Source organism: Thalassophryne amazonica, chromosome 21 (assembly GCF_902500255.1).
Source record: "Thalassophryne amazonica chromosome 21, fThaAma1.1, whole genome shotgun sequence".
Classification (NCBI taxonomy): Eukaryota; Metazoa; Chordata; class Actinopteri; order Batrachoidiformes; family Batrachoididae; genus Thalassophryne; species Thalassophryne amazonica.
The window spans coordinates 27832581-27849480 of record NC_047123.1 but is presented as its reverse complement, the minus strand read 5'-3'; the positions used below and the strand labels follow the sequence as shown (position 1 = coordinate 27849480).

Sequence of the window (16900 nt, the reverse complement as noted above, 5' to 3'; positions counted from 1 at the left end):
CCAGTAGATTCAGTAGATTCTCACAAATCCAACAAGACCAAGCATTCATGATATGCACACTCTTAAGGCTATGAAATTGGGCTATTAGTAAAAAAAAAAAAAAAAAAAAAAAGTAGAAAAGGGGGTGTTCACAATAATAGTAGCATCTGCTGTTGACGCTACAAACTCAAAACTATTATGTTCAAACTGCTTTTTTTTTTAGCAATCCTGTGAATCACTAAACTAGTATTTAGTTGTATAACCACAGTTTTTCATGATTTCTTCACATCTGCGAGGCATTAATTTTGTTGGTTTGGAACCAAGATTTTGCTCGTTTACTAGTGTGCTTGGGGTCATTGTCTTGTTGAAACACCCATTTCAAGGGCATGTCCTCTTCAGCATAAGGCAACATGACCTCTTCAAGTATTTTGACATATCCAAACTGATCCATGATACCTGGTATGCGATATATAGGCCCAACACCATAGTAGGAGAAACATGCCCATATCATGATGCTTGCACCACCATGCTTCACTGTGAACTGTGGCTTGAATTCAGAGTTTGGGGGTTGTCTCACAAACTGTCTGTGGCCCTTGGACCCAAAAAGAACAATTTTACTCTCATCAGTCCACAAAATATTCCTCCATTTCTCTTTAGGCCAGTTGATGTGTTCTTTGGCAAATTGAAACCTCTTCTGCACGTCTTTTATTTAACAGAGGGACTTTGCGATTCTTACAAATAAATTAGCTTCACACAGGCGTCTTCTAACTGTCACAGCACTTACAGGTAACTCCAGACTGTCTTTGATCATCCTGGAGCTGATCAATGGGTGAGCCTTTGCCATTCTGGTTATTCTTCTATCCATTTTGATGGTTGTTTTCCGTCTTCTTCCACAGGTCTCTGGTTTTTTTTTTTTTTTTTGTCCATTTTAAAGCATTGGAGATCATTGTAAATGAACAGCCTATAATTTTTTTTGCACCTGCATATACGTTTTCCTCTCTCCAGTCAACTTTTTAATCAAACTGCGCTGTTCTTTTGAACAATGTCTTGAACGTCCCATTTTCCTCAGGCTTTCAAAGAGAAAAGCATGTTCAACAGGTGCTGGCTTCATCCTTAAATAGGGGACACCTGATTCACACCTGTTTGTTCCACAAAATTGACAAACTCACTGACTGAATACCACACTACTATTATTGTGAACACCCCCTTTTCTACTTTTTTTTACTAATAGCCCAATTTCATAGCCTTAAGAGCGTGCATATCATGAATGCTTGGCCTTGTTGGATTTGTGAGAATCTACTGAATCTACTGGTACCTTGTTTCCCATGTAACAATAAGAAATATACTCAAAACCTGGATTAATCTTTTTAGTCACATAGCACTACTATTATTCTGAACACTACTGTACATCAGTTCACACAGAAGTGTTTATATGTTAGTTGTAGTTAGAAATGTGTGATCCTGATGCTGGTGATCTGGTAACCTCCCTGGTGAAGGTAAATATTATCAATCCTGTAATTTTTGTTCATTGTTATATTTCTTGCAGAATCTCCTACTGCACAGCCGATAAAACTCAGGATAAGGTCTTCGCCTACGTTTCTCAGAGTCAGTTCAACGAGACCCTGGAGTGCCACGCGTTCCTCTGCCAAAAGAAGAAAATCGTGAGTTTGCTCAGTGACTCCAATCTGCTGTTTTCCTTGTTTGAGGTCATTGTCTTTTGATTTTAACATCTGTTGCCTGAGTTGTAAGTAGCAGTTGTATGATTGTAGATGGTGAACATTGCCATCTTGTGGCAGCCCTTTGAAGGGCATCTGAACTCCAACTAGATGCATCTCTTTAAAAAAAAAAAAAAAAAAAAAAAAAAAAAAAAATTAAATGAGAACTTTTTCTTTCCAGGCTCAGGCTGTGACGCTAACAGTAGCTCAGGCGTTTAAAGTTGCCCTGGATCTGTGGGAGCTTGCTCAGGAAGGTGAGGTTGCGAATAGAAAAAGTGACGCCTTTGAGTGAAGAAAGTAGATAATCCAGCTAATTACAGATTGAAGGATGTTGGCGATCATTTTTCTCTGTTCTCCATCTGCAGACAAAAGTAAGAAGGTGAGAACCTGCTGTTCCTGTGCAGCGACTGACAGGCAGATGGAAACCACAGACTCCCCGAATGTTCCAGCAGGTGGTGCTAACTTCACTTTATTAGATGTGAAATGTTCAATATTCTGCAGTTCAAGGCAACAATACTTGCAGTCTATAATTTGTAATGTGGGAGAGTGGCATTGTTTCTTATTTAAAGCTACAGTATGTAGGAAACAGCTTACTTTTTCACACACGTTTTGCATATATTTGAATATATCAGGTGTGTTTGACTAATCTGTGCAGAAAGAGGATATACTTTATCCTTCTAACCATCTGTTGTTAAATGTTATGAGCAATAGACAACATAATCATCTTCTGTCATTTGCATATCATCATAATATGTTTGTTAGCACATCTCTTGACAAAATTAGAAAAAAAATGCCATGATCCAGTTATATATGAACCTAAAAAGTAATAATGGTGTATAAGAATGAGAGTGCACAATGTGGGTGTCTGTGGGTTTTGGACTCTATGTGCCCCTGCTCATGCATAAACTGTTCCAGCAGAAGCAGAGGTTTTGGATTTGCTAATGAATTACTGGTGGAATCATATTGTGTACGTCTGCGGTCCATCATGGCTTCATCATTTCAAAATGCAAAAGCACACATGAGCATGGGGCTGCATGCTCCCACCGAACTGACCTCTACACGCTGTGGGTGCACAAGTGGCTGTTGTTCTCTGTAGTGGTGATTCTGCACCGTTTCATGACTTTTCTCTGCAAAAACATGATTTTACTGTTATTACAACTGCAGTGCAGAGAGTACTTAATGCACCCCTGTAGGTGTTTATATTCTTTACTAATGCAGTGTTTTTACTTTGAGCTGGTTGCAGTTACATTATTTTAACCACAAATGCACAGATTTGGCAGACAGGGATTGGGCTAAAATAACAATGATGTACAGAATTTGAGAATGCCTCTTGGGAAGTAGTGTATGACCACAAAACCAACAGACCACAACAGTCATTTGTGCAAGATTACAAACGTTTCAAGTTATAAGACTGTTCATTTTGGCTTCTCCAAGCATTTTCATATCTCTGAAAGAACTCTATGATCTGTGGATCCCAGACGCCTCGTCATAATATCACACAGGTACCACTGGAATGACTTATGGAGACAGATGAGGAGGAATGCTTGCATTGTGTGGAGCGTCCGCTACAGTAATTTGGCCGCGTGGTCTGCCGTGGTCTTGCGGATCTCAGTTGCTGCAGCAGGACGAAAGCACAGCTGCCCATCATCTGTCTGCAGCAGATAGATGGTTACTTTTAAGAGATAGGGATGGATTGATTGTCTGCTTGGGTGCTTGCCATCCAGGTCCAGAGGTGGTTCTGTGGCATGGTAGCTGCAGCACCACATGGAGTTAATTGCACCATTAAAAAGTCATGACTTTGAAATGACCTTTTTAGGTCTGGTATGCTCATGCATATAGGAATAGTAAGTTTGTAGTTTGCAGCCTCTTAAATCCAGATTTAGCTGACGTCTGTTGCCTCTCACTCACTGTGGCCAAGTCACCTAATTATACGTGACTCATTAGTCATTCAGTGGAGCAGTGGGGTTTCAGCACGTAGCAGTTATGGTGACATTTATAGGTCAGACTGTTTTTCTGTTCCTCGGGGGGGGGGTCAAAGGGCCCACAACGCGAGACTTATTCATTGACGGTGTTGTTGCTTTTGCCAGCTTCTCCCAATTAAAACACGCTTCGCTCCCAGCGCTCGTGGCCCACGGACATCCACCAAATGTGGTGTAAAATCCTCAAGGACTCGGACAGCAACGTGAAAGTTTTACAGAAATGATTTAGATTATTTCTGATGTAGAGGAAGTTGTGACGGTCTGTCGTACCTTCTAACTTGCGTTCGTGTCTGTTTTTCTTTACTCCATCTGTCTTCTTGTTTCCCATTTCCACCTGTCTTACTTTTCCTCCCTGTCATCCTCTTGTCGTCACCTCATTCAGATCCAGCAGTAAACGAGCCCAGTGGGACAGAGGAGATGCGGCGGAGACCCTTTTTCTCCACGTCCATCAGCTCGCCTTCACCCCGCAGTAATCCCACTCGGAGGCGACCAATTAAACACGACTCATGGGTAGGTCACGCCCACTGCCAAGTTATTGCTGATGACAGTTGCTGATGCTGATGAAAGCATCGTCTGTGTATTTGTAACAGCTGATCACAGTTGTTCTCTCTAGTTAGTGTTATGTTTTAAATTATATAATTGCTTTAACTTTGCTCCTGTTGGATGAATCTTCTTCAAATTTGGCACACAATATTACCTCAGGGTTAACCAGTATAGCATTAATTTTTGTCACAATCTGACCACAACCCTAAAAGTTATGGTGGTTCAATTTTTTTTTTCCCTTCACTGTGAATTGCAGAATTCAGGAATTATACTGTGTTCCTGATGAAAGGATCCTCTACCACAAACCAAAACATCTTTTTTGGGGAAAAAAAAGTGCATACTCAGTGCATACGCCAAGTTCTTCCTTGTTTGTTTAACAATTTCAGAAGATGTTTGATATAATGAAATCACTGTGTGATGTATTTCATTGAAATTTAATGCAGTTTTGACTTAGTTTTGGTTAGTGTCTACTTAATTTTTGTCATGATCCTACCAGCAGCCTTTAAGATGGTTTTTGTTCATTATAGCATTTTTTTAAACAACTTTTTGTTTGCACTTACGTAATGAAAAGACAAAAATCTTTTTACAATGCAAACCATGAAAAAGAAGTTACAATGTAAACCATTAATAATAAGAGAACAAAAGAAGACAACATCTCCTGCTATTCACAGTAAGACACACAAAAAAAGCAAAATATAACATCATTTTCCAGAACAATATAGTGGATGAAGAAAACAAAAACAGAAAGGGGCTATGATTAGTTATTATAGCATTGTAGCAGCTGTTTGATTGTCAGTTACAGATCAGCAACACTAGATGGCGCATTCTTCCTAAGAAAGCATTTCCTGCAGACTGCAAACTGTTTGTTTGGAAGGTGGGGGCACTTTGCATGAAAGCGTTTTCCTCTGAAAGGGAAAATCTTCAGGCCAACCTCATTACAAACATTTTTGGCTTGACTCAGTTGTGCAGCTCAAATACTCTTAACCACAAAATTAAATATAATGCAATATTATTACAAGTGAGCTACAGAGTAGAATGTTTATTGCTCACTTTTATTAGGAATCCCATGAGACTATTTAAGGAAGATGGACTAATCTGTTCCCATACACTTTCAAAGTCCTGGAACGTACAAGTCATGCAATATTTGCTCGTTAGTTTTGATTCATGTCATTTAAAAGTAACAAGCTTTTAGCAAAATTATCCACTGTGCAGTTTTTGATTGCAATACCCATAAATTAATTTGTTGCGTGATTTAAAAAGGGCTGACTCAGAGTAGAGATGCAGCGAGGCTTAACATACCGACGCAGCGCCGTAATTTATGTGTATTGATTCACATTGTTTGTCTCAATAGGATGCTGAGGACGGACTTGACGATGCATTCTCAAGGTAAGATGCACACGTGTGTAGGCCTGGATTTTATTATGCGAGAAGTCCAAAATGATGTGTCCAAGAAAGAAAAGTAGATGTGCCTAATTTTGAGGTAACTGCATGGAGAGCGATGGTGTTTTATATCAGTGACTTTTAATTGCCAACATGATTATTCAGTGGTGCAAGGTCGAAAAATGATCGGTTTGTTGCCAGCAGGTGTGACAAATCAGAAATTTAGTTATTGTATTTTTTAAATAGATAAACATATTGGAATTTTTTAAGAAAAGTGATTTTTATCATTTGTTTCAGCTTCTGCACTGATTTTATTTTAAGCTGTTTTGAGTTTTGTTTTTGCTGAACAACTCCCATTACAGCTTTAAGCAATTTAGAGTTTTTCTTTCTTTCTTTTTTGCTTTAAGCATCTCCGTTTTAGGCCAGTAGAATAATTCCAAAAGTGTCCTATTTTAATCCACTTTACAGTAAAGTACGTGGTGTTTCAAGTTGAACAAATTCTGATTATTCATAACAGGCCATACATCTTTATGTAGTTGATGGTATACCATTAAGATATACTTCAATGGTAATCATTTGATACACCAAAAAATACCATTATAGTGGTTTAATTTCCATGAAATTGAGGGAAATATCTTTTTAAAAAAGCACACTACAGTCGTTCCAGCCTTGAGCTGTAATTACATGCTTTGCAGTGAGATGCATTTCCTGACTTCCTGCACACCCGCTTCCTGCACAAACTCTTTAAAAAAAATAGACCATGTGATCAGTGCCTCTCTTGAGCTGGAAAAATAGTTTCTGAGTGCTGTGCACGATTTTTAATTTCCCTGTGCTTTCAGCTGGTATTTGCACTTTTTTTTTTTTAACGTGTGCATTCAGTTTCTCTTTAAGTGCACTGAGAGGAAGGTGTCCCACACATTAGTGAAGTGGCAGCTCATTAAGAGGCTAATAGATGTGCTAGAGGTGTCGGAGCATGAAAGTGTTTGGTTAAAGCTAATGGGTGAATGTGGAGGAGGCCTTTATCTGTCTGTGGAGGACTAACATTCTTTATCCAAGAGTTGGTGCACACTGATTTTGTGAGTGCAAAGCAGAGGGCTTATTTTTTTTATTTATTTTTTTTTTTGCAGTGATTTTAAGTTAAATTATGTCTGAGTTAAAGGAAAGGTCAAAACAAGATCAGACGACCCTTGGACTAACTCTGTTGTAATGAATTATTATGTGGTTATTATTATTCTACAGCACTGCAAAAATAATTGAGGCATGATCCCACAGAGAATGTTTCATGCAGCATTGTAGCTTTATATGCATTTCTATTCCTGATCAATTCTTAATCAAAGTGATACTTGGATGATGCATTTGATTTATGTTCACTGATGTGTTTAATGCACCGGGACGACTATGCATGAATGCAGCGCACAGTTGTGTTCTGCAGCCATTTTTGGGTGGAAGTGATGCATATGCAGGATTTCGAGGGTGATTAACATCGTGACGCATTCGAGCAGATGCAGCACAGACTCATTACATGTGTGCACCATATGTTAAGTCTGGGCTGCAGTTAAGCGTGTGCACATGCATGTAAATACGTCATGACGACACAGAATGAAGTAACTGCTGTTATTGACAGGTTGAACTCAAATGTCTGCATGGTTTGCTCTCTGCACTGATATCCAACTTGAAAATAAGGGCTTATCTCACCTGTGCCAGAGAATCTCAGGATTAATTCCAGCCTCACAGCAGGAGGAACACAGTATCCCAATACACTATATGGAGCATAAACATTTTCAATAACCCTGTATGTCTTCATTCTGCAATTCCTGCGTAAGTCTTTCAAAGGAGCCATACAGCAGAAAATATTGAAGCGTTGCATTTTTTTCCTGTCCTCTCCCAGTCTCTGACCAGCAACAAAGTCGCCCCACACTGTGCAAAGTGTCGTCTCCATATCCATGCCTTCATTTTGTTCAGATAAGTGGAGGGTGTCATTACAAATATGTCGGTGAACTATGGTCAAAATCAGCAGCACATGCATGCAGTGCAGAACCTTGGGTTGCAAAATGAGTTGGGGCTCATGCTGTGCATTAATGCAAGCTGCACCTGCATCGCATCCGCTTCACTTGCAGTAGCGTAAATACAACGCGGGCGCTACATATCTTTTCAGCTGTAGCTATGGGGAAGGAAAAGCAGTGTATGCTCATGATGCGCTTCATATATCATACTACAAAAGATAAGTGCGACATTTTGCGTGTATTCTGGTGAATTTCCACACACGTGCAACATGAATTTCCCATTTAGGCCCAGTTTCATAAAGCACTGTAATCTTTGTCTCCTAAACTTATTTAGTTGACTACAGTTAGTCGCCCAACATACAGTAGTGTTCAGAATAATAGTAGTGCTATGTGACTAAAAAGATTAATCCAGGTTTTGAGTATATTTCTTATTGTTACATGGGAAACAAGGTACCAGTAGATTCAGTAGACTCTCACAAATCCAACAAGACCAAGCATTCATGATATGCACACTGTTAAAGCTATGAAATTGGGCTATTAGTAAAAAAAAAAAGTAGAAAAGGGGGTGTTCACAATAATAGTAGTGTGGCATTCAGTCAGTGAGTTCGTCAGTTTTGTGGAACAAACAGGTGTGAATCAGGTGTCCCATATTTGAAGCCAGCACCTGTTGAACATGCTTTTCTCTTTGAAAGCCTGAGGAAAATGGGACGTTCAAGACATTGTTCAGAAGAACAGCGTAGTTTGATTTAAAAAGTTGATTGGAGAGGGGGAAACTTATACGCAGGTGCAAAAAATTATAGGCTGTTCATCTACAATGATCTCCAATGCTTTCAAATGGACAAAAAAACAGACGCGTGGAAGAAAATGGAAAACAACCATCAAAATGGATAGAAGAATAACCAGAATGGCAAAGGCTCACCCATTGATCAGCTCCAGGATGATCAAAGACAGTCTGGAGTTACCTGTAAGTGCTGTGACAGTTAGAAGACGCCTGTGTGAAGCTAATTTATTTGCAAGAATCCCCCGCAAAGTCCCTCTGTTAAATAAAAGACATGTGCAGAAGAGGTTCCAATTTGCCAAAGAACACATCAACTGGCCTAAAGAGAAATGGAGGAATATTTTGTGGACTGATGAGAGTAAAATTGTTCTTTTTGGGTCCAAGGGCCACAGACAGTTTGTGAGACAACCCCCAAACTCTGAATTCAAGCCACAGTTCACAGTGAAGACAGTGAAGCATGGTGGTGCAAGCATCATGATATGGGCATGTTTCTCCTACTATGGTGTTGGGCCTATATTTCGCATACCAGGTATCATGGATCAGTTTGGATATGCCAGAATACTTGAAGAGGTCATGTTGCCTTATGCTGAAGAGGACATGCCCTTGAAATGGGTGTTTCAACAAGACAATGACCCCAAGCACACGAGTAAACGAGCAAAATCTTGGTTCCAAACCAACAAAATTAATGCCTCGCAGATGTGAAGAAATCATGAAAAACTGTGGTTATACAACTAAATACTAGTTTAGTGATTCACAGGATTGCTAAAAAAGCAGTTTGAACATAATAGTTTTGAGTTTGTAGCGTCAACAGCAGATGCTACTATTATTGTGAACACCCCCTTTTCTACTTTTTTTACTAATAGCCCAATTTCATAGCTTTGAGTGTGCATATCATGAATGCTTGGTCTTGTTGGATTTGTGAGAATCTACTGAATCTACTGGTACCTTGTTTTCCATTTAACAATAAGAAATATAGTCAAAACCTGGATTAATCTTTTTAGTCACGTAGCACTACTATTATTCTGAACACTACTGTAATCCGTCTAATCTCCGTTTCACATCGATCGTTGAACTTGTAGATTAGCCGTTTTATGTTAGTCAATGATTTTCACAGGCATAACAGCCTCGTGAGCACCGGTGCCACGAAAGGCCTCAAATGCGCAAGAGTTGTGCGTACTTTCGGGTTGGTTGTTGTCCTGAGCTATCCAGCATTTTTGTTAAGTGGCTTTTTTAACATTTACGGACATATACAAACTGCAGAAGAATGGACTGTTAGCTAAATAGTTCTTCTACACTTCTGTCGAGCCTTTTTGTGCACACAAAGCTACTCAGTGTAACAGCGATGCCCGGTGGCTAATGTGCGAACTGTCACACATACTTCATGACAGTCGTCTGCTACAACTACGGCCAAAAGCGAAGGAAAGTGTCCTTTTGGAGGAATACGAGCGACGTAGGGGTGCTCTTGAGTGTTCCATCAAGTGGTGGTACATGATAGCTGCCATTTTTTGAGGTAAGACATTGAAGTTTTGTCAACTAAAATAAGATTAGCCTCCTTTGTACCAGGCTAACATCAAAAGATTAGTCTATTAAGTGAGTTTAGTTTACTAAACAAAATTAGATTGCTTTATGAATCCATGCCCTAGCTGTCAGAAATTTGCGTTACGGTTAACAACAATAAGCATATGAGGAATTTTCACCTTTTTGGTCAGTGTGTAGGGCAGCACAAGTGTTATTCCTGTTTGGATGCTAAAATGCATCCATGAGTTGTCATTCTTGTGGCAGAATTGTCTGCTGGAGCAGCTCTAAACGGACCACTGTTGAATAAACCTTTAAACACTTCTGCTAAACTTAAGGAACATGTATACATGGATGACACTTGTGCTCATCTTTGTTGCATTGCATAGCAAAGTAAACAGTTTTTGTGCCTTAATGTTCATTGGCATTGTGGAGAAGCATACCCAAGACTAATCCCATCCACGAACACAGTCTGTTACTTGGATTTCAAGATGTTTGTTGTTGATGAGCCACAAAAAATACATCAAAATGCAGCCAGAGGTATTTTTAATATTTTGACATGCTTTGATTGGTGTTTTTGTATTATTCACTGGTTGTTTCATTAAAAAAAAGAAGAAAAAATTCAGTGTGGTGGGCTAGGAATTATGCAAATATGACCAAATGGGCTTTCAAAGTGTATGATTTGGATTGAAGACTTCTCACATGCAGGAACTGTGGCTTTGCAGTTAAAGTGGCTTTTACATAACCGCTGTCTTGATGCTGCGGTGCATTCACACACTTAAATAATTCAGCACGATCAAAGATGTGAGTTTCTCTCTTGTGATTTGCTCATGCTACATTGAGTGTTTATGTATCGCGGGGCTGGAACATCGCGATGTCGCGCCTGTGCGTGCACCATATATTTAAAGACATTTGTGCTTGTCATGGAGATATGTGATAATGTTTTCCTTTCTTTTACTTGGCATGCAGCAATATGAAAGTAGAGGAGGTGGACACTGGTGAGTGTGAGAGGTTTTTTTGTTGTTGTCGTTATTTCACAGTATTGCATTAAATATGAGAGCTTTACAATACCAAGAACCATCCATCTGCTCTTGTCTTTCCATCACCCACATCAATCCATGTGATGTCGTGAGTGTTGAATCCATCAGTGACCTCAGACTGCTTGTAATTCTCCATATGTCTGCCTTTCATTTATATATATATATATATATATATATATATATATATATATATATATATATATATATATATATATATATATATATATATATATATATATATATATATATATATTCCCACGTTCTTTCAGCCGTTCCACCACAAAATCAACATCTCGCTTGCCTTTTATGTTTTGTTGCTATCATTTCCACTGCTTTCTTTTCTTTCTAGTTCTGCGAGGGCAGCTGTGTTCTCCTCTGTGTCAGTCTTTGTGCAGGATTATTCAGAAGCTGAACAGATTTTAAGGATTTTTGAAACGTTGGTTGTTTTGAGAGGAGGGTTGCATTCACTGTGGCGACCATCTGAATGCGTGGTGGAGTTCATTAACTGGCCTTTTAACCTCCTCCAAGATGCAACAGATCCTTCAGCCAACCATTACACTGTTTTTAAATTGAGGTCTGTGCATCCTTTGAGTCAAAAATGAATAAAATTACACTAAAAAAAATCATGACTCTGCACCAAAATATAATTGATTGCTCCTTGACTCAAGACTCACCCCTCTATCAGGGTTCTTGAAAGCAAAATGGGCTCGCTAGGTCTTTGGGCAGTCCCGATGAGAAACAGACAAACCAAACAACAGACACGAGTGAAAGAATCATTTTATAAATAAATTTAAAAAAAAATCAGTTAAAGCTACTGTGTGTAGGATTTTGTTATTACCATAAATGGACTATTGCCATCTGTTCAATAATCACCTGCAACATGAACTGGTGAGTTTTCACAAGTTTATAATGAGCCCTTCATATCTACATGGGAGTGGACCCCTTTGTGGTTGGTTATCGATACACGGTCTACTGGTTGCTAGTGCAGGCTAACAAGTTTGAGAACCCTCATTTTTTGTGAAATACATATTGCTCATCACAAGAGAAGGTAAGAGAACATGAATCCCCACCGCCAAAGAACTGAAAAGTTGAACGGATACAATGTCGTGACTGGCGACACTATAATGCAGTCTCCAACATAGCCACAAGATGACACTAAATCCTGCACACTGTAGCTTTAACTGCATAATAATGGACAAAACCAAAAGGTACATGAGCAGTTTGATCTGGATCTAAGTCAAGCAAATTGTGAAATGTATTTGGGAGAAGTCTCAGCATGATTTAGATTCTGGAGAATTGTTTTATCCGAAACAGATTGAGTATGGTTTCATATACTAGGGGAGCTACGACCACTACCTTTGCACCCCCCCCCCCCCCCCCCCGGACTAAACCAAACCAACTTTTAGGGTTTTTTTTTTACTTAAACACCAATAAACAACTTCCTACTATGTATTTTAATGATAAGGGTCTATTGGCGCCCATTTTGGACGCCATTTTGAATCTTAAACCCATGAATGAATTTAGTTTAGGCACAAATGAGTTTGCTGTGACCTGCAGTAGTCTTCCCATTGAATCTCTGTGATATTTAAGTTGTTTATATGCTGTTTAAAGGTGTTTTGGTGAAAACCCCATTTTGGCGGCCATCTTGGATAACTTGCTTGAGGCCAGTTTTTATTTTTTGGAACATCCTGATTGTGTTTTAGGTCATCTAAGGAACCTAAAAAAGTTGGTTTGGTTTAGTCCTGGGGGGGGTGTGTGTGTGTGAAAAGGTAGTGGTTGTAGCTCCCCTAGTAAAATACCTGACTGTTTTGTCACAATATCAGACTATATTTGTAATAGCCACACAGTATTCCATCCCAAATGTTTTTGGTTCTAAAGCATCCTCATCACCTCTTCAGTTGAGTGCATGTGATTTCTCTTTGGCATAGTTATACCCTGAGGTATCCCACCGGTCTTATATTTTCTTTCTTTGTCTCTTTGTCAGACTGGCTGAGTCCGGCACCGAATGAAACTCTGACAATGCAGCTCTGAGTCCACAGACGGTTTCTCATGTGGATCTGATGTTTGTCTGCAACAATGAGCTAGAATAACCCGAACCAGCAACGCACTGCCACATAATCCTGAAACAAAACACGTCACAGTCCTCAACAAAATGTCACAGCATTGCCTCAAATATATCCAACTCCCTGAAGCACAAAATTCTGTGAACCCCCTCCCCCCCCCCCCAAAAAAACTCATGCAAACTCCTGCCTGTCAGCACGTAATTCACAGTGTAAACAACCGTCCCTCGCCATATTGAAATTTTCAGAGACTGTCACTTGAAAAATGGTGCACGTAGTGTTTCCCTACCCCGACCTGCACAGATAGGACGTGCATCCTGTCACACTGAATTCCACAAGGACAAAAGATGTCGTCTTTTCCTGAAAAGCATGAAGTTTTAAAAAGTAACAGTTGTCAACATCAGCTGTCCTAAATGATAAACATTTAATGAACACAATTTATTGTTTTGGATTAATTGTGCATTTCAAATTCTGGATTTTATTTAGTTTGCAGATCACAATGTCACGAATTTGGTATATAGAGGGTTTTCATGTGACGTATCGGTCACGTCATTTTGTGTCCCGCGGCCATTCTGGATTACAACGCGGTGGCCGCTGTGATTACACTTCGTGCATTTGGCGAACAATTGCACAAGTTTCAACGTCAATGCGAAGAAGCCTCACGGCACCGTGGCGCTGTGAGAGGTCCGCCGCTAACAGAAATCCACTGCTCCCAGAATTTTATTTTATTTTATTCGGCAATAAAATTATATAACAATACATAAAAATACTGCAGAGGATAACGCAAGAACGCTTCCAATATGGATGCTTATTTGCATTGTGGTCCTCGAGCACCAAGCTGCTGATCCACAAGCTGCCCTTCTAGCGCCTGGTGAGAGAAATCGCTCAGGACTTCAAGACCGACCTCCTCTTTCAGAGCTCCGCTGTGATGCTCTGCAGGAGGCCGGCGAGGCTGACCTGGTCGCCAGCTTCCTAGTTCACAATATCGCAGTGTGACACTGTCAGCCAGTTCGTTACATTAACACTAAACTCACTATCTGGTATAAGATACGGATCCACTGAACCAACTGCTACACATCTATCACGATAAATAGCTTTATCTCAAGGATTTAAAGCCTCATAATAACCGGACATTCTCTTCATTTTTCTATCACGCGCCAGCCTCCTTGTAATCCAGAATGGAGACGGCACCTGTCCTGCAGCAAATCGGTCACGTGATTGAAAACCCTCTATAGCAAAAATGTTCCCACATAATTGTCTAGTTGTTTTGTTTTAACTTTAAGATCAGAATCATTTGGAGTATGTTTAAAAATTTTTGAGTGGTTTGTTGAAGAGCTATACTGTACACTATACTTTGTGCAAAAGGCACATTTAGAACATTTCATGCTTTTAGAACTTATTCACAATTGTAAGATGTGCTTGTCAAGAGAAATTGCTGTCCTTCTGTCTGTCCGTACGGCAAAACATTCCAACTCCTAAAACGCAAGAACCATAAAACTCTCATAATCAAAATTTTTATACATTAATACAGGGAGTTCAAAGCTCCAGAAAATCATGAATTTCTGACATTTATAAATGCATTTCCCCCCCCTTTTTACTGAATTTTGGTTTTCAAGTAGGAAATGTTCAGAAGCCCTGAAATGCTCACATTGCCCGCTAGATGGCGACAAAAGCTGCTCATCTGTGCGGCAAGGTGTCGACTGTTTATTCATTTAACAAGTTAACTTTTGGTGAAAAGAAGATGGGTTGCTGCAATTGGAAATTTACTTTTTTGGTTTTATCTGGCCTGTATAGAAATGTTACCAAGCGTATCAAACCTATTTTTAATGTAATGTATCCCAGTCATCAAAGTATTTATTTATTTAATTCATTTCTTAAAGTATTCCAGTGATTTTTTTCTACAAAGTGCAGTGTTGAAATTTAAAAAAGTGCTTTAAAACAAAAAAATTAGTGACACCGTTATGAACACATTGACTGGGATAGCAGCATCGCATCACTGTGACATTGGCTACTTTGTTTTCCGTTAAATTGTGCCTCACCTTGTTGTTCCTATTTCCAAGAGATCCTGGTGATCATCAGCAGTGATAATGACTTCAAAACAAAGCTGTTTATCGTTTCAGGCTCCAGCTAACAATTAATAATGAAGAGATTAATCACTTCTTGGTAGAACATAATGAGAACTCTCCTCAATCTGCCAGAACCAAAAGTGATGTTCAAACACGACATATTTAGGCAACTTTTTGAGTCCGACCATCAGGCCAAAATGAACTTTTATTTTGATACAACATAGACAAAAACACCAGTTTTGTAAAGTTTGAGTAAACAAGTGTCATTTTTACTTGATAAACGAGCTACAACAGAAATGATTCATTATGAGTTGATAAATGCATCTTTTAAATTAATGTGAGGGAGAATGAATTTCTCAGTTTTGCTTATTTTTATTTGCATATTTGGTGTAACTTCATTGCAAATCCACATCTTGTAAAATGAAGCGTTTGTGTTGCTGAGCCCATTTTCATATTTGCAAGCTGAAGCGTTTGTCTTCATCAAGAAAGTCGCTCGGCTTCCTGCAGACTGACTTGGTCCCCATGGCAAATGGAACAGAAGCGATGTCATGCTGGAGGTGAATGCGGCGGTGTGGTTGAGGTGTAGTTGCACAAAGGTGATCATTCGTCTTGCCAATTTTGTCGTATTGACTCCGGTGTAATTCTACACTTAAGGAATTACAGTTATAGCAAATTACTACTGTCCAAAATTGGAATATTGTATTATTCACCCAGTATTTTGGATGCATTGGAGGCTTTTACTCAAAGATTCTCTACTTTAGTAATCAGTATGCCCAACTAATTGATAAAGAACTTTGTATTTTCATTGATTAGTTGCTCCATTTTTTTTTTTAAATCAGAGTGAAAAAACTCATTACTTTATTTAAAGTGCGTACTTGGCACCTACCTAATGAGAAATGGGGATGAATTAATAACCCACTGATGACTTTAAATTAACTGTGTTAGTAAGATATTGTTAAATTAGTGCAGCTAAAGGAGGCGGCAAATATCATTCTCATCGCTGCATCGTGGATTCTACATGCAATCAACTAAATTATCTGCACAACAAATATACAGGCAGTTTTATAAAATGGGACTTTCAGTGCCAGCTGGACATAAAGATGATGAGGTTGCTGGAGCCGAGTGTTTTGTCGGGTCCAAATTCAGTGTTCCATCCCGATTGTCCTCGTTGTAAATGAATACAGTCATGACTTCACACAATTCTACTTTCAGTGCTGTATTGTGACTGTATAAATAGTTGTTTCACATTATATCGGAACAAAAAACATTGTTACTGCAGCAATTGCTCTTTTTTTTTTTAGTTTTTTTTTTTAGGCTATTTGTGTATATTCGATTAGTGTGTGATTCCTAAAAACTTTCCCCATCTTGGCTTATATTTTCTCCTCTTTACTGCGGTTCATGCCTCAAACTAAACAGTTATTTATTTTCCTGTGAACGCCGTCTCTGCTGAGAGTGTCACTGGGGTGTTTTCTTGTTTTGCGGCCTGCCTGAAGAGGCCGTGCTCTCTGTATTCATGGCATCGAAGCTGACAGTAATTGTGATGGTAGGAGGTAACGGGGCTGGGGGGGGCTGTGTTGTCATGACTCCCGCTGCAGAATAACTGCATGTCTCACTGACACATGCCATTAAGAAACGCATACATATCTGACATGTATACATCGAAGAATGAAAATACAGTCATACTGCGACTTATTTGAGCAGCATTTGCAAAGTCCAAAGATTTTTATTTTACTGTGATATAAACATAAGTATGAAGATTTGTGCATTTGTGCAGCTAGAACCAGGTTTTGCATTCGTCGTTAAAAAATTGAGGCGGTTAGTCATCAAAATCGATAACCAAAG

General features: G+C 39.2%; 1 protein-coding gene across 1 annotated transcript in view; it reads left to right on the top strand.

The window, feature by feature from the left end:
* si:dkey-71h2.2 (low density lipoprotein receptor adapter protein 1) overlaps window positions 1-13151 on the top strand; it is a 54457-nt gene extending 41306 nt beyond the window's left edge. The window contains exons 4-10 of the mRNA XM_034162810.1: window positions 1526-1640; window positions 1876-1948; window positions 2060-2146; window positions 4056-4183; window positions 5568-5602; window positions 10862-10890; window positions 12917-13151. Coding sequence (XP_034018701.1) covers window positions 1526-1640; window positions 1876-1948; window positions 2060-2146; window positions 4056-4183; window positions 5568-5602; window positions 10862-10890; window positions 12917-12963 — 514 coding nt within the window. The 3' untranslated portion in view covers window positions 12964-13151. The remainder of the gene's footprint in view (window positions 1-1525; window positions 1641-1875; window positions 1949-2059; window positions 2147-4055; window positions 4184-5567; window positions 5603-10861; window positions 10891-12916) is intronic.
* Window positions 13152-16900: the final 3749 nt, after the last annotated feature.